An 18177-nucleotide genomic window follows, 5' to 3' on the forward strand; every position below is an offset into this window, starting at 1 on the left:
TACCCCCAATCCCTTCCACCATGCGCATCCCATTTCGCTCAGCAAACGCTTTACTTGTACAAGCTCTTCATGGCAGATCTCTGCAAACAGGCTGGTGAAGGGGAGAAGGGCTGCTTTTGCACTAGAGTTGGCAGGGAGGGATCCAGCTTCGCGGGGCGCATTTGCTTCAGCGGCTGGGTCACTAACCCTGCTGAAGGGCAGAAGGACATTCGGAATGGTCAAGAGGGCAGTTAAAGACACCAGATTTGCACTATCTGGGGCTATCTTCCTGCTGCGGGCCCCACTTTTCCGTCGCCCTTCCTGTTACCTGGTTGCCCCTTTTAGCCGCCCTACCTAATAGTCACTCCTCCCCCTGCGCCTGCTACGTCTGCATTTCGGTTCTGCTCCCTCTCTTTGCCTGCCCCTCCTGTCCGCCAGTCACACCCCATCTGTGTCCCGCCCCTGCCCCATCTGCCCTGCCCCTATTCTCCCCAGCCCATCCCACCCCGCACGCTGTCTCACACCTTGGCAGAGCGGCCTCAGGTTGAGCTGGGTCTTGCGGCGACTGGGCTGGTAGGGCTTGGGAAGACGGACTTCGGAGACCCGGGTTCGGCCCCGCTTCCTGCATTCTGGTCGAGTCCGCCCAGTCAGGGTGGGTATCTGAGAATAGGGGCTGCGCGCACCTGGGGCAGGCGCCCAGGAGAAGGAAGAGGAGAGCACAGTGCTGGGTGCGTGTCCTCATGATCCGGAGGTGGGGGTAGGGTAGGGACTGTGTGTGGACCAGGAGCGTCCCTCCCCCCGTGGGTCCCCCCATGCCCCTCCGCGGCCCGCTGGGGACACACCCGCTCTGGACAGTCTGTGCAGAGATCGCGCCAGCTCGGAACTGGAGAGGCCACTTATGCGCGCCGCCTGGCAGAAGTAGTTGAGGCCGGGTTGGGAGCGCACGGGCCGCCCTTGGCCGCGGGCTCGGCCCCTCCAGCTTGGGCTCAGTCGCAGAACCCGCTGTTTCTTGGAGTAGTAGCTTGGAGGAGAAAGGTGAAGCAGGCTCCTAAGACACTGCCTCTCTGTGTTCTCCATCTCACCACAGGTGGCAAAACCCAAGCAGGAAGGAAGCCACTTGTCTTTGGCCCCAGGGCCACTTGGGGCCCAAGAAATGGGACCCAGGAGTCAAAAACTTATATTATTTATTCGGGAAAATGCTACATCAGGGGCTCCAATTATTAGTGGTACTAATCAATTGCCAAATCCACCGATAAGAATTGGCATTACTATGAAAAAGATTATTACAAAGGCATGGGCTGTGACGATGACATTATAGGTTTGGTCGTCTCCTAACAGGGTCCCATCTCTGAGGCAGGAACAGCAGGGGTTCCCTCTAGGCGTAAATTGTGTTCCGATCCTGGAGGACGCATCCCAGGAGCTGGGGATGGTTGTGCCTACCTTATCACCTCCTGCCCTGACTTGGAGGGCACCAAGCCCTGTCTCAGCAGCTTGAACACCACCTCTAGGAATAGGGTCTGGAGGCCCTGGGGGTCACAGACCCGACTGCTCCTCACTTGGCCTGGGGGAAGAGAACATGAGGGAGGGTGAGGAGAGCCTCCCCAGGCCAGGCCCACCACTGTGGACAAGCCTTGCCCCTTACCCATGCACTGAGCCAGGCGGTGGTTATCAGTGAGGACGCCCAGGAAGTCCTTGAAGCTTACAATTCCATCACCTGGAAAGAGAGAGGAGGGTGCTGTGGGTGCCTGCTCTGGCACAAGGTCTGCTCTGTACATGCCATAAAGGCTTGCCAGCCAGGTGTTAAGAGAAAGCAAAAGGGCTGGCAGAGTGGCTCAGGTGGTAGAGCACCTGCCTAGCAAGTGTGAGGTCCTGAATTCAAACCCCAGTAGCACCAAAAAAAAAAAAAAAAAAAAAAAAAAAAAAAAAAAAAGCAAAGGACACCCTAGTTAGAATAGGGGAGGAGAAATAACCCTGGCATGGGGATCCCCAAGACAAGATGAGAATTAACTCAGCAGCAGTGTTTAAGGGCCATGACACAGAGGTGTAGATCAGGGCAGGCTTTGTGGAAGAGGAACTCTTAAATAGATCCAGTCTAGGGATTATTGTGGGTGGGGTGGCATTCATCAGGAGAGTGCCTGGAGGTGGGAGAGGACAAAAGAGCAGGGATGGTGCACCCACCATCTAAGTCTGCCAGCCGAAGAGCCTCACACATCTCCTGAGGGCCCAGGTGGATACCCACATTGTGCAGGACAACTTTCAAGCTACACATGTCCACAGTGCCTGTGGGGCTGCAGCTGAACAGTTTGAAGATATCCTGGAAGGCTGAGGGCAGAGAGGAGGACAAGCAGCAAGATGAACTGTATACATGGTCGACACTGACTGCTGCCACTCCAGCTTAGTTGGGACCAACGTTATAACTTTTGATACAAAGAACAACCGTGGCTACTGTGTGTTGTCATGTTAAGTGCCCATTCAATCCTCATTTCCAAAACTCAGGCTTGGACATGCTTGTATAAAAAGGATGTAAACCTCACGTCCAAGGTCCATACCTGGCATTCTGGCTCTGGAGCCATAGTGCTCTAGAGCCCTGCAAGTGCCTGGCATGTAGCAGGTACTGAAATTTGTTGATGATGTAGAAAATTATTCTGTTTTTGATGGGCTCCCGCCAACATCAGTATGTGATTTTTAGAGAGCACTGTGGCAGTGATTCCTTTTATCACCCCTCCGCCCCGCCCCCCGCCCACAGCTCACACTGTGGGAAGCAGGTAAACTCATTCTTTTCTGCCTCTCTCCTTCCCTTCTTCCTTATCATCTTGTCCATATATCCATCCATCCAAATGCCTTCACCTATCGATCTAGTTTTCCTTCCTTTACACACACACACACACATACACACACACACACACTTTTCTAGGGTCAGGCACATTGGTGAGCCCTCAGGCTGTAGAGACTAGCATGTAGGGAAGGTTACAAATACTGGCTTCTTGCAAGAATTACAAATACTGACCCCAGCCTCAGGCTTTCTCCAGTCCAGGGCTCTCACCTGATAGCTGCCGGGGTGTCAGGGGCAGAAGGTTCTCCTCTGTCAAGCTGCCCCAGGGGGAAGAGGTTAGACAGGCCTTTGCACCTGCTGCAGAGAGATGCCAGGGCCAGGCAGGCCTTACCCCAAACCCAGCACCCCAGGCCTGGCCTTGAGTCCTCTCCTCACCTCTGAGACCTGGCATCTGGGTCAAACTGAGCCCTCTGGGTAGCATTAGGGTCCACGAATTCTCTTGCTCTCCTTGTGGTCTGCTCATACTTTGTAGCTGTGGTTGCTGCTGGCTCCCTGTGAGTCACCTGGGCAGAACGCAGCTGCAACCTCCCTTTCTTCATGCTGCTGCCCTGCTCCTGTCTTGCATCCCATGTGAGCAGCCTTCGAGGCTTCTGTGGAGGCCTTAGAGGCAGGGAGAAGACAAGGCATAGACTCCAAGAGACCTGGGACCAGGCTTGCTGCACAAGTCCATCTCCTCCCAGAATCCTCTACACCAAGCTGCACCCACAACCCTCCATCCAGGATACTCTGGGGGCAGAGCTAAGGTGTGATCCCCCACCTCAGGTGAGGGAGAAGAACAGACCCCCCTCTGGTAGCCTCAGTCACCTGTACCTTATCTGTCTCGATGGGGATCTCTTGATCTTCTGCTCTCTGCTGCCTGAAAGGCAGAGTCACAGGCTCTGAGGCTGCTCCAGTGCCCTAAACCCACAGCCCCCAGGCTGCCTTTGTGGTGGATTTTGTCTTTTGGCAAGAGGTGCACTGTTTCCCTCACCATAGCCCTGCTTCTCTCTGCTGGGGCACCTGTTGCCTTATTTTTCTGAGTTTCTGCCTCCCTTCAGGCACCTGAATTGGTGCACTCTGGATGCTAAGTCAAGATGGCAGAGGCCCAGAAAGAGAAGCATGCCACAGGGTCCAAAAGCCAGGGGCTGAGAGCATGGGATCCAGTCCAGTATAAACACATCTATCACATTTAAAAAGTACTCCATGAAACCTTAACAATTTTAGAAGACTAGAAATCATACGATGTCTGTTCTCTGATCACAATGGAATTAAATTAGAACTCAGTAACAGAAAGATAGCCAGAAGATTCCCAAATACTCAGAGATTAAATAATACATTACTAAGTAACCCGTGGGGCCAGGTATAGTCATGCATGCCTATAATCTTGGTACTCCAGAGTCTGAGGCAGCAAGATTGTGAATTCTAGGCCAGTCTGGGCTACATAGCAAGACCATGTCTCAAAATAAAACTCAACACCCCACACATGGTTAAAAGAAGAAATCTCAGGAGAAATTTTAAAATATTTCAAATGAGAATAAAAGTACAAACCATTCAAAATTGACACTTTTTAAAGAAATGCATATTTTAGAGAAGGAGAAATATCCAAAATCAATAATCAGAGTTTCTACCTTAGGAAACTGGAAAAGAAAGTGAAAGCCAAATTCAAAGTAAGTAGAATGAAAATAATAAAAACTAAAACAGAAATGGATAAAATTGAGAGCAGAAAATAAAGAGAGAGGACTGACTTGGAGGTGTGGCTCAAGCGGCATGAAGCTCTGAGTTCAAACCTCAGTCCCACCAATAAATAAATAAACACAAGGAGAAAAGCCAAACTACTAACAGCAGGATGCGAGACATCACTACAGATCTCATGGGCATTCAAAGGAAAGAAAGGAATGTTACGACTTTATGCCAATGATTTTCGTAACTTGCAAGGAATGGACCAATTCCTTGCAAAACACAATCTGTCAAAACTCACACAAGAAAAGAACAACAAAAAAAAGAACAAAAAAACTCACAGAAGAAAAAATAGACAACTGAATGGATCTATAGCTATCAAAGAAATTGAATCAATAAAACTAATAACTATTCAAAACAGAGAACACCTGGCCTAAGATGGGCTCACTGGTGAATTCTACCAAACATTTAGTGAACAAATATCAATTCTCTACAGAAGCTAGAAGTCAAAGGAATATGTCCTAACTCATTCTATGAGGCTATTACCCAAATTTCAAAAACCAGAAAAAGACATTTCCAGAAAACTAGACCAATATTTCTCATGAACATAGATGCAAACAAGCTTTGACAAACTAATAGCAAACTAAATCCATCAATGTATAAAAACAATTACAGATCACAACCAAGTGGGATTTTTTTCTAGGAATGCAAGGCTGTTTCAACTTTGAAGAATCAATGTGATCTTTCACATCAACAGGTTAAAGAAGAAAAAACACACAGCCATATAAATAGATGTGGAAAAAGCATTTGATAAAATTAAAAACCCATTTTTTTTAATAACAAAGACCTTAACTAAGAAAATAGAACTTCTTCAACTTGATAAAGGACATCTACAGAAGTCTACAGCAAACATCAAACCTAATGGTGAGAAACAAAGTTTTCCTGCTAAGATCAAGAATAAGGCAAAGATGTCCCCATTAAGAGATGTTTTTTAACATTGTACTTGAAGTCCTAGGTAGTTTAATAAGACAAGAAAAAGGAATAAAAGGCCCACAGATCAGAAAGGAAGACATAAAACTATCTTTGTCAATGGCATCATTTCCATTCACATGGAAAACACTGAATCTAGACACAGACACTTCACAACAGTGAACTCAACCATGGATCAGACTGCTGGGTGCTGTGGCTCGTGCCTGTAATCCCAGCTACTCTGGAGGTAAAGATTGGAAGGATGGCAAAAAGTGAGACCTCATCTCAACCAACAAGCTGGGAATGGTGGCTCAAGCCTATGATCCCAGTTACCCAGGAGGCCATAGACAGGACAACTGTAGTCTGAGTCAGCCTCAGGCAAAAACATGGGACCCTACCTGAAAAATAACTGAAAAGCAAGAAGGGTCTGAGGGCATGGCTTAAGTGGTAGAGCAGCTGCTTAGCAAGCACAAGGCCCTGAGTTCAAATCCCATACTGCCAAAAAAAATAGATCATAGAACTAAATGTAAACCCTGAAATTATACAACTCCTAGAACAAACACAGGAGAAATGGGTATGCAACGATTTTTTAGATAAAACACTGCAGACATGCTCTGTGAAAGAACTAATTGATAAGTCAAACTTCATTAAAGTTAAAAACTTCTGCTCTGCAAAAGACAATGTCAAGAGATTGAGAAGACAAACCACAGACTGGGATGAAATATTTGAAAACATACATTTGATTATGGGCTATTAGATAAAATATACAAATAACCTTTAAAAATCAATAAGGAAATGAATTATCTAATTAAAAATGGGCAAAAGCTGTAGGCAGACACCTTCTCAAAGAAAATATGCAAATGGAAAGTAAGCAAATGAGAAGATATTTCACAAATTAAAACGATGCAAATTAAAACGATGAGACACCAGCACACATCTATTAGAAATACCAAAATCCAAAACACTGACATCATCAAGTGCTGTGGAAGCAACAGGAACTCTCACTCTTTGCTGGTGGGCATGCCAAGTGGTGTCATCACCTTGGAAGACAGTTTGACAGTGTCATACAAAATTGAAGACTTCCTTACCATATATATGATCCAAGTCACACTCCTTGACTTGAAAACTTAAGTGTGCACAAAAACCTGTACACAGATGTTTGTAGCAGTTTTGTTCATAATGGCCAAAACTTGTACAACACGATATTATTTAGGGTTTAAAATAAATGAGTTCTCAAGCCATGAAAAGACAGGGAGGAAACTTACATGCATATTACTAAGGGAAAGGAGCCAATGTGAGAAGGCTACAAACTATACCATTCCAACTCAGTCTGGAAAAAGGAAAAGGAGAGAATGCAAGGACCAGTGGGTTCCAGGGCTTTCAGTGAAGGGAAGGGTGAATAGGTTGAGCACAGGGAATTTTTCTGTATGCCACTACGGTAGATGTATGTCATTATACATTTATCAAAGCCCACAACACCAAGAGTGAACCCTAAAATAAACTATGGGATTTGGGTGATGACGACGAGTCAATGTAGGTTCATTGGTTGTAGCAAATGTACCTCTCTGGTGTAGGATGTCGATAGTGGGGGAGGTTGTGGGCGTTGGGACAGAGAGTATATGGGAATTCTGTGATTTCTACTCAGCTTTGCTGGGCCCTAAAACTTCTCTGAAAAAATAAAATTTATTTAAAAATAAAGCCCCACACAAAAAACTCCAGGCTTCTGAGAGCCTAATAACGTCTGGTCCAGCCCCGCCCCACTCACTCATCTATGCATCTCTTCCTGGTTCCTCCTCCTAGCTTCCTGCCCCTTTTCCTCTGACCTTGCCCAAGTTTAATTGCTCACTCCCCCTTTCCTAATATCACTCTCACCTTTCCTCAGACTCTTCCAGGGTTTTGAAGATGGACTTTCCCTGGGCAGGGAACCTGAGGCTCGGAATTGGTCAAGGGTCTGACCAGGGTTGGGTGTGGTGCTTGAAATTCCAGCACCTGGGAAGCTGAGGTAGGAAGATGGCAAGTTCAAGGCCAGCTTGGGCTACAGGGTGAGACCCTGTCTCAGAAACAGGGGCCTTTCTTTCTCCCAGACTTTCCTCTCCAAGCCCACACCCACTCTCACACAGCAAATTCCCTTCCTTCCTTTGTAGTCATCACCCTCTCCCAGAGATCCCTACATTGCCCTTCCTCTGGACCTCCCAGACACGAGAGGCCGGTATATGGCAGTGTGCTTCCTGTGTGTGGATGTTATGTGAGTGCTAAGCTGATGTGTGGGTTGTGTGTGGGTATGCTCTATTACGCATGGGCTCTCCCGATTTGGAGGTACCTCCAGCTCAAGGCTGTGGCCTCCTGGAGGACCAGTCCCAGGGCCTTTAAACTCTTGACACTATCCCTCCCCACTGCCAGGCCTCTCTCCCTGGAGAGACAGGAAGAACTTAGTTCAGATTTGTTTTCTTACCTGCCCAGTCCCACACCCAGGGGGTTTCCTCCCCAGATGATCCTAACATGTCCCTGGCTTCCCAGCCCTGAGAAGCTTCTCCAAGGCTAGGGTAGAGTCTTCAGGCTGCCTAAAGGTCTGGTAGGTGAGAGTGAAGTGGAACTTCCCCCGGGGAGTGAGCAGGCCAAGATAGATGGTCAGGTAGAGCTAGGGCAGCCAAAAATGGGGGTGTCATCCCTAAAAAAATTGAGACCAGAATGCAGCAGCCAGGTGAACTCACTGGTCTAGGAGCATTTGCACAAAAAAGTCTGAGCCGGGGCCAGCACTGGAGGCTTTAATGGTTTTGTCTAGTGATTTCTCTGGGGTTTAGGGGATAGCAGCTTAAAGTGGATTTTCAGCAATAATGGGTTCCCTTTCTTGGATCCTGGAGGCACAGAGCTGCAACACAAAAGAGACAGTATCACTATGGTCCCAGTGAGAGGGTGGGGGAGGGGGAGTCCTGTCATCGGAGTGTCTACTTCTTCTGAGCCTACAGTTGGTGTTCTATTCTGTGTCTATGCATCACCAGAGGCCAGAGGTGCTGGAGTCCTGCTCTCTCGCTCTCTCTCTCACGGAAGGGTCCTGGACCCTATTAGGAGCAATTCTGCTTTGAACCCAGGTCCCCACCCTAGCCCTGGAGAGCTCACCCTCCATGGTCCCCAGGTCTCTTCTGGCCCTGGCCTTGGCACTACACCTCAGTCCACTGGAATCTTGTTTCCAGTACTCTTTATGAGGTCACTGAGGTTGGAGCCTCACTGAACTGCTCCCAGACCCCCCACTCCACTTACACCCCAACAGGCTGTGCAAGGAGTGAGAGCCCACCCACCCACGCTAGCGTGGCCCCTTATGGGGGAATGTGAGCCAGCCTCACTCACTCTTCATTGGCTTCCCCAAGCTGGGGAGACATTGCTGGTGGCTGGAGAAACTTCACTTCTCCTTCAATGGTGGCTCTCTTGATCCCAGACTTGCTCAAGTCTAGGAAAGGATGAGGGAAGTTTCTGTCTTCCTGGGACCAAGCTTTCTGAAGCTCCAGTACTTTAGGCAATTTCTCTGACGGCTCTTGCTCCTTCTCAGAGGACTGGATGGGCTTTGCAGAAGGCCCTGCAGGCTCAGTAGAAAGTTCCACCGCCTTCCGGGGTGTTTTGAGCATTTGCTCCAACCTGGGCAAGTCAATGTTGCTGCAGGAGGCTATGGCTAGGGAAGATGCAAAGTTGATCAGATCTGCTAAGCCGATGGTCTGCGGGAGGCTGGAGGAGGATAGGCAGGGGCTTACTGGTGGCTGGGAGATTATGACTGGGAGAGTTGGCTGGGCAGCGGGGACAGACTTCTGCTCTGGGAGGCTGGTGGTCTCCTGTGTGCCACTCTTGTTGCACTGCATTTCAGCTTCATGCTGCAGGCTGTGCTCTGATGCCTGGATGAACTTGTCTGCCCAGAAGAGGTGCCTGGAGGTCTGCGCTTGGATGGAGCGATGTGGGAAGGGCACCTTGTCCTGCTGGACCAGGGGGGATTCCTGGTCCTCTGTGTGGCTGGTGCTTGAGCTTATGCTCCAGCTCCTGAAGTTCTGCAATGCCGGCACAAACTCTATGGTGGGCTGGATGGTTTCTATCCCATAGCACTGCTGCTCAGAGCTTTCACTGCAGGACTCCAGGGTGTCTATCTTCCACTTGGGCTCCACATCCAGCTCAGCCTTTGGTATGGGTGCCTGGTACTGCTCTGGCTTCATCTTGAGGTTCTCCTCCAACTCTGGGCATGGGTCTAGGTCCGGGTCCTCTTGGGGAGGGGGCTCCTGCTCTAGCAATTCTGCCTCCATCTAAAAGGTTTCAACTAAAAGTTGAGGCAAGAATTGGGCATTCCTGCCCCACCCCCAGGTCTCCTATGCCCCACCCATGTACTGCCCACTCCTCTCCCAACTTTTCTCAAAGATCTGCATGGGGCAGGTAGGCAGTGTGGGCAGGCGGGGAGGGTGAGTGTGCGGGAGCACGACCATACTGGTACTAGGGTCCCAGAACTGTCAAGGTTAAAAGCGGTCAAGATTTAAGAAAGATGGGCCTCAAAGAATGCTGACCCTTGCTAACCACCTCTCATAAGGGGTCACTCTTACCTCTGCTTCATCATCTTGTACTTCATGGCGGGGGGACCGGTCATACATGAGGTCATTCCTGAGACAGAAGGAGTCAGAATGGGGTGATAAGGGATCTGTGAGGGGAGGAGTGGCTTCAGGGAAATGACATCCCTTTTCCCTCCCCAGCCTTTTGGCCTGGACGCTGGCCTTGGGGAGATTTTGGCAAAATAGAGGGAGATCCTAGGGGTGTGTGTGTGTGAGGGGGAGGGGTACAGGACACAGTATCAGGGGGAAGGGCTGGGGTTCCTGAGGGCTGCAGGGAGCGGTCCTATGGTGATGGGGAACTGGTTCTCACGGCTTTTCCACGATCTCTACCGAGTCCTTGCCACAGCAGGGAAAAGCGTTGGTACCTGGCAGGGAGAAGGAGGTAAGGCCAGGTTGCTGCAGGAGGGGGACAATCCCTGATGGAACCTGGAACCAGGGTCAGTAGTGCTGCCCAACCACCCTCCATGTCTTCCCTCACCTCAGCCTGTCTGCCATCTCCCCTCCCATCCTGCCCCTCCTCGCTCCCTTGCCAGTGTCACTAATCCTGGCTTCCAAGTCCACTCCTCTTCACTCGCCATCTTGGCCCTGCACCAACTCGGATCCATCACCCTCCCTTCCACAAGGGCGAATGCTGACAGGACTCTCTCCTGTCCTGTCCTGTCCTGATGGAGTGCCACCGTAGCCCAGGCACTTATGTGTTTTATTTCATTGACGCTACAGAAAAAAATTAGAGGGAATTCATTTGCTCAATATCCCACGGGTGATGGTTGCTGAACCTTAAGAACTCAACTCCCTGCTGGGCTCTGCTGTACTGTGCAGGAGCCCATGGCTGCTGGGCTCATCAGACCCCAGGGAACCTGCCTCATCCCCCTCCATTCTTGTGACTCTGTTACTTCCTGTGCTCCTTCCACTCATCCATCCCAGTCTAGGCCAAGGCCTTCTTGCCAAGAGAGGTGATGCTGCTCCTGCAACTGCTGGTTTGTGAGTTTGGATCACCCTCTGTAGTCCCAGGGGCCGAGTGACTTTTGGGAAGGCCCCAAGGCCAGGCCCTTCTCTGAGGCTTATGTCTTGGGGAGAGGTTTTTTTTTTTTTTTTTTTTTTTTTTTGTCTTTTCTTTTTTGGTGCTGGGATCGAACCCAGGGCCTCACGCATGCTAGGCAAGCGCTGTACCACCGAGCTACATCCCAGCCCGAGGCTTATGTCTTAAAAGGCAGAAACTCCTCAGGGAATGGAGCACTCAGGGTGTCCTATTCTCTGCTTCCCAGGGCAGTGGATAAGGGATTATAGGGAGAAATCATGGCTATCAAACATTATGCAAGGTGGGTCCCCAAAGGCCTGGGGACATCTCTGTTCTGACTGAGAATTGCTCCCAGGATTTATACCAGAAGCACCAGAATAGGTGGTGTCCTCTTCCTAGAGATGGTAGAAGCCGGAGGGGGTAGTGCTTGCATGGTTTGGTCCTGGAATGGGGACTTGGGCACATCTGTGCTTCATTCTGGGCCTTGGGATCTTGGATCTGCTGTGTGGTGAGGCTTTGAGGGCACTGTCATGGGCAGGACCCCAACAGCCAGCTCTGCGTCCTTGTCCATGTGCTCCCCTGGCTTTCTCCACACATCTTTTCCATCTCTAGCTCCATATACCCCAAGCATGGCTCTTCCCCACCTTCTGACCACAGAGCCTTCCTTGCTGGATTTATAGTTTTTCTGAACAATTTAATCACCACTCAGTTTCAACCCTTCTGTAAACAGCAACTGAGTATGGACAGAACCAAAAATTACTGTGCCTCATAACGGCACTGAGAAGTCCGAGGTTGACTCAATTTGGAACCTCTGTGCACTGACTTAGGAATGTTCTATTAGGGCTTCAAATTCCAGTTGTTGCTAGTATATAGAAATATATTAATCTTGTATCTTGCAAATATGCTAAAATCCTATTCTAGTAGCTTTTTCCCCTTGTATTCCATAGGATTTTATACATATTCAGTAATATGTGCAAATCAAGACAATTTTACTTGTTCCTTCCCAGTCTGTTGTGCTTCTTTTCTTTTTCTTCCCTTATTGCACTGGCAACAATCTCCATACATTGTTGAATAGAAGTGACCTTGCTTTGTTCCCAAGCTTATGGGGAAAAACTCAGTATTTCCTCAGTAAGTATGGTGTTAGCTATAGACTTTTTCCCCTTCTTTCAGTTTTTGGATGGAGTCTGCTATGTTGCCCAGTCTGGTCTTGAACTCTTGGGCTCAAGTCATCCTCCTGTATCAGCCTCCCAAAATAGCTGGAGTGACTATAGGGATTCACCACCAGGTCTGGCTCAGTTGTTTAGTTTTTATTAGAAATGAGTATTGGGTTTTGTCCAATGCTTCTTAGGCATTTACTGAGATGATGATAGGGTTTTTCTTTTGACACATATATGTATATATATAATTAATTAACATAAGAGTAATGTTATACTAATATATATCATAATTCATTAACATTTGATCAATGTTATACTAATAAGTTTATTCTTTTATATTCTGTTAATATTTTGGTTATAGTGAAGTAAAATAATTTTTAAATGTTAAATTAATCTTGCATTACCACAATAAAACTTCATTTGGTTATAATATCTTTTTTTTAACATTGTAGATTCTGATTTTTTTTTAGAAATTTCATATATATATTCATGGATATATTGGTGTCTAATTTTCTTTTCTTGTAATGAGTTTTTTTTTTTCTTGGTGAGACTGGGTTTTGAACTCAGGGGTCTACCACTTGAGCCATACCTTTGGTTCATTTTTCTCTGGTTGTTTTAGAGATGGGATCTCAAGAACTGTTTGCCTGGGCTGGCCTCAAACCCCCAATTCCTTTGATTTCAGCCTCCCAAGTAGCTAGGATTATAGGTATGAGCCACTGGTACCCATATCTCTGATTAGGTTTTGATACTGTCATAATGATGGTTTCATAGAATGAATTGAAAAGTATTTCCTCTTCATTTTCATGAAAGAGTTGTGAAAAATTGGTAATATTTCTTCCCTAATGTTGGTAGAATTCACAAGTGAATTGCATCTGGAGTTTCTTTGTGCGCTATTTTGTCTGTTTCTTCTTTTTTATTATAATATATATTGTAAAATATACATAGCATAAAGTTGATCAGTTTAACCTTTTTTTTGTTGTTGCTGAGGATGAAACTCAGGGCCTTCTGTATGTTAAGTGTGTGCTCTACCACTAACTACTTTTCCAGCCCTCATTTTAGCCATTTGTTAAATGGTTAATCAAGAGCATCAAACACAGTCACACTTTTGTGCAATTTTGGCTGAAATCCAATTCAGTTTTTTTTTTTTTTGGTACTGGTGTTTGAATTCAGGTGCCCTTTTTGCTTTAATTATTTTTCTTCTTTTTGTTTTCCACATGAATTTGACTTAATTTTTTACACCATAAATTTTCCACAGCTCAAACTATTGTCAATGAAAATTAAAATTCAACAAGTTGTAACAAAGGTAAAACAGTATGTTTCTGTTTTTCATCACTGTCGGGGTTTTTTTTGGGGGGGGGTCTTTATTTTGTTTTGTTTTTTGAGACAGGATCTTGCTGTGTAGCTCAGATTGGCCTTGAATTCTAACCCTCCTGCCTCCGTCTCCAGAATGCTGGGATTACAAGCATGCACTATAACAGCAAGCTTCATCACTGTGCTTCTTAAACTTTTTTTTTTTCCATGGTACTGGAGGGTTGAATTCAGGGCCTCATGCTTTGTAGACTTTACTGATTGAGCCCTTAACTGTAAACCTGGCTGTTGGCTGTTGTTCTTGTTAATAGTTGGGGATTTCACATAGGGTCTCCACTGTTGCCTGGGCTGGCTTGGACTGTGATCCTCCTATTTTTTTGTGCCTCCTGAGTAGCTGGGTTGACAGGCATGCACCACTGTGCCCCACTTACTGATTGAGAAGGAGTCATGCCAAATTTTCCCCCAGGTTGGCCTGGAACCATGATCCCACCTCCTTAGTAGCTGGGATTACAGGTAGGATCTATAGCACCCCCTTTCTTTTTTTGAGTCAGGGCTTCACTATGTAGCCCAGGCAGGCCTGGAACTCTGATCCTCCTGCCTCAGCCTCCCAGTGTTGAGATTACAGGTGTGAACCACCATACCCATGGAATTCATATCTTTTAAGGAATTGGTCCATTTTATATGTTATCAAATTCATTGGCATGAATTATTTACAATATTACCTTATCCATTTCACTTATTTAGAATCTACAGTGATATAATCCATTTATTTCTGATAGCTTTTTGTCTTCTTTTCCACTAGGGATTTATTAATTTTGTTGACAACAAAGAACCAGCTTTTGGTTTCACTGGTTTTTCTCTATTGTGTCCTGCTTTCTTTTCATGGATTGCCACTTAGATCTTTATTATTTTTCCCTTTGTTTACTTTGGGTTTCAATTGCTTTGCTGCTCCTTCCTCCCTCCCTCCCCTCTCCCTCCCATCCTTCCTTCCCTCCCTCCCTCCCTTCCTTCCTTCCCCCCTTTCTTTCTCTTCCTTGCCACCCCCCCCACGTTTTTTTGTGAGTAAAGCAGGAGAGTTTGTTGAGATAGAAAAGTAACAAAGAGTAGAACTCCCAGAGCTGGGAGGGGTCCCAAGAGAAGGTGTCCCCCCTTTTTTTTGAGATAGGGTTTCACTATGTAGCCTAGGGTGACTTATCAGACTCTTGAGTGCTGGGATTACAGATGTGTACCACCACACCCTGCTCCTGTCTAGTTTCTGAAGGTGGAAGCTGAGATAATTGATTTGAGACCTTTCTTTTTTTCTAACACAGGATATTATTTCCATAACTTTTGCTGTATGCCACAATTATCAGTGCTGTTTTCCTTTTCATTCAGTTCATAAGACTTTCTAATTTCCACTTTGCTTTCTTCCTTGACTCATGAGTTATTCAGAAGTGTATTGTTTGCCAAATATTTGAGTAATTTACACTTATCCTTCTGTTATTGATTTTAATTCTATTATGGCCAGAGAACATACAAAATATGACTTGAATCATTTTAAACTTTTTGAGACTTTTATACCTTTCAGAATATGATCTTTTGTGGACTGGAAAAGAATGTATATTCTCCCCGCTGCTGGGTGGAATGTTCTATTAATGTCAATTAGGTAGTATTGCTCAAATCTTTTAGATTCTTAGTGACACAGAACAGTGCTTAAATCTTTAACTAAATTGTACACTTATCTGTATCTCCTGGCAGTTTGTATCAGTTTTTGTTTAATGTATTCTGAAACTCTGATATTCAGTGCATAATCATTCAGGATAATTATTCTTTCCTTTTTTTTTTTTCCTTGGTGGAACTGGGGTTTGAACTCAGCTTCATGCTTACAAATCAGGCACTCTACCATTTAAGCCACACTTCTGATACATTTTGCTCTGGTTATTTTGGAGATGGGGTCTAGAACTATTTGCCTGGGCTGGCCTCAAACTGAGATCCTCCCAAGTAGCTGGGATTACAGCTGTGAGCCACTACAGACTGGCTTTTTTTTTGAGAAAGGTTCTCCCTATGTAGTCCAGGCTGGTCTCAAACTCATGATCTTCCTGCCTTGGTCTTCTGAGGGCTAGGATTAGAGGCATATGCCACCATCCTCTGCTTAAAGTGATTTTTTTTTTTTTTAATTTTGGAGGTACCTGGGATTGAACCTAGTATATGGCCTTGCATATGCTAGGCAAGTGCTCTACTATGATCTACTCATGGGCAACTCAGCCCTTTAAAAAAACAACAACTAATTTTTGTGGCAGGATCTTGCTAAGTTGTCTGTACTGACCTTGAATTTGATAAAGCTCCAGCAGGCCTTCAACTTATGATTCTTCTGTCTCTATCGCTGGAGTAGCTGGGATTACTGGCATGCACCACCATACCTGATCCTTTCTCCTTCTTTTTTTCTGGTGGTACTGGGGTTTGAACTCAAGGCCTCATGCTTGCTAGGCTACCACTTGAGCCACTCCACCAGTCTTTTTTTTTTTTCCTTTTTTATGCCTTCTTTGGATTATGTATTTTTATGATTCCATTTTATCTTTTCTGTTGATTTTTATTAGCTATGACTCTGCTGTTATTTTAGTTTACTTAGGGTTTAGTTATTTTAGGGTTTATAATATACATCTTTAACTTACCACAGTCTACCTTCAAATGACATCATACTGCTTTAAACATAGTGTAGAATCCTATACAGTATACCTTCATTTTTCCCTCCTGGCCTGACATTTGAAATAGACCTTACAAAAATGACAGAGACGATCTACACTCCCAATGACCAGCAGCACACAGAGAGTTCTTCAAGTTTCTAGAATATGGAAAGCAGAGAGGTACCTGAGAAAATGGAGTCAGAAGCAACGCTAGCTGAGAAGGAGAAGGACCATGCAGGACAGTTAGCCATTCTGTCCCAGGGGGTTCCAGTAGGGCCAACTCAGAGATGCCAAGCATGATAGAGGGACCCCTGGGCTGAAAATGCTTCCTCCCACTGTGAATGCTGTACTCATAGCAGCCAGGCGGCCACTACTCAGATAAAGTGCCAGCAGATGTCCACGTTCAGTAGTTGCCCTCGGGTATGTCTGGTTCCTGCCTGATCACTTTAAAGTATTTCCACCAGGCAATAAGTCCTAACATGGCAACCAAGGACCTAGGATCACCAGACACTTGAGAAAACTGCCAACATGCAAATGGCAGGCCAAGAGAAAACATGGCCCTGGTAGTGCACACCTATAATCGTAAGCCATGAGGCAGGAGGATGGGGGCAAAAACATGAGACCCTATCTGAAAAACAAAAACAAGAATAGGATGCTGAAAATAGAATCATAGAAAGAAAAAGTTGGGTTTTTTCTGTTTGTTTTAGTGGTAAGGATTGAACCCAGCCCCTTGCTAGGCAAGCACTCTACCACTGAGCTACATCCCAGCCCTTGCTTTTGAGACAGGGTCTCACTATGTAGCCCAGGCTGGCCTCGATCTTTTGATCTTCTTGCCTCTTCCACCCAAGTGCTGTTGTGTGCCATTGTGCCTGGACAGAAGGAAAGAACTTTGACAAATAGAATTGGAAAACAAAACACAGAGAATATTCCCAGAAAGTGAAACCAAAATGTCCAGATGTAACTTGATAGAAAAGAATCAATTCTGAATTCTAAAAAGGACATGGAGAAAGACTAGAGAACTTGGAAAAGAGAAAAATTTCCCTGAGCTGAAAGGGATTCAGCTGAATGCCCAGCACCATAGATGTTCAAAGAGCCTTCCTGTGAAAATTCATCACACATTTAGGAACAACTAACTCCTAAATGTTTCAGAAGGGCAAAGCCCAGTATACTACAAGGGAAGGAAGCCCAGATTGGCAGCAGAGTTAACAATTATGCCTTTAAAATTCAGACGAAAATGGTTTTTAACTTAGAACTTTATATCCAGCCAAACTACTAGACTCTATAGAAAGACTCAGAAAATTTACTTCCTTTTTTTTTTTTTTAGGAAGTTAGTTGATGTGTTGAAGTGAGATAAATGTATACAACAGAGGTCTACTATCAGTTCAGATTGGTGCAGGAGAATGGAGGGTGCTAGGCAGTAGGTCTGAGAAAAGGAAGCCCTAATACAGTAGTTGATTAGATGTAGAGGTTGAAGACAACTAGGACTATGATAAAACCAAAGGGTGCAAGAAAAGGCAATTACAAACTCCAGGAAAAACAAAAAGCTGTATTAGAAAGAAAAGTTAATTATGGTACATTTCCTGGCTCTGTAGTGAATAGTAGTCAGTCACAATATGTGCACTTGGTCCATTAATTTTCAATTTTTAGACAACATATAAATATTTAGTGAACATGATTATGGTTATGGGACAATATAAATGTTATCAAAAAATAAAAGTATGGGTTAGTTTTGGGGAGGCAGAAGGCAGGGAGGAAAGCTGAAGGGAAGAGTAGAAGAGTAGGGGCACTAAAATCAATTTTGTGGGGTGTCAAAAGATACTGTGAAGTTGATGAAAAATAACAACATAGGTTTATTCTTTATAAAGAAATCAGCAGATCTAAAATAACTGATGTTGGGAGGATGGGAAGACAGGAAGTGGTAGTATCAAGTGATAAACCAAGAATGAGTCTGTGAGCTTGTAGAGATAAAAAAGGTGACTAGGCAGAGAAAATTCAAATGAAATGATGGTTGCTCTGG

At 45.7% G+C, this 18177-nt stretch overlaps 1 protein-coding gene across 1 annotated transcript; it reads right to left on the reverse strand.

The window, feature by feature from the left end:
* Window positions 1–43: 43 nt before the first annotated feature.
* Window positions 44–8279, reverse strand: LOC109691312 (EF-hand calcium-binding domain-containing protein 3-like). Its single transcript, XM_074045621.1, has 9 exons — window positions 8149–8279; window positions 3188–3412; window positions 3023–3069; window positions 2158–2301; window positions 1622–1693; window positions 1420–1540; window positions 822–1000; window positions 504–662; window positions 44–190 (listed from the first exon to the last, which is right to left on the reverse strand). Exons 1-9 carry the CDS (start codon window positions 8160–8162, stop codon window positions 51–53), a joined length of 1101 nt encoding a protein of 366 aa, XP_073901722.1. The 5' UTR covers window positions 8163–8279; the 3' UTR covers window positions 44–50.
* Between the last annotated feature and the right edge of the window lie 9898 nt (window positions 8280–18177).

Source organism: Castor canadensis, chromosome 11, assembly GCF_047511655.1.
Source record: "Castor canadensis chromosome 11, mCasCan1.hap1v2, whole genome shotgun sequence".
Taxonomy (NCBI): Eukaryota; Metazoa; Chordata; class Mammalia; order Rodentia; family Castoridae; genus Castor; species Castor canadensis.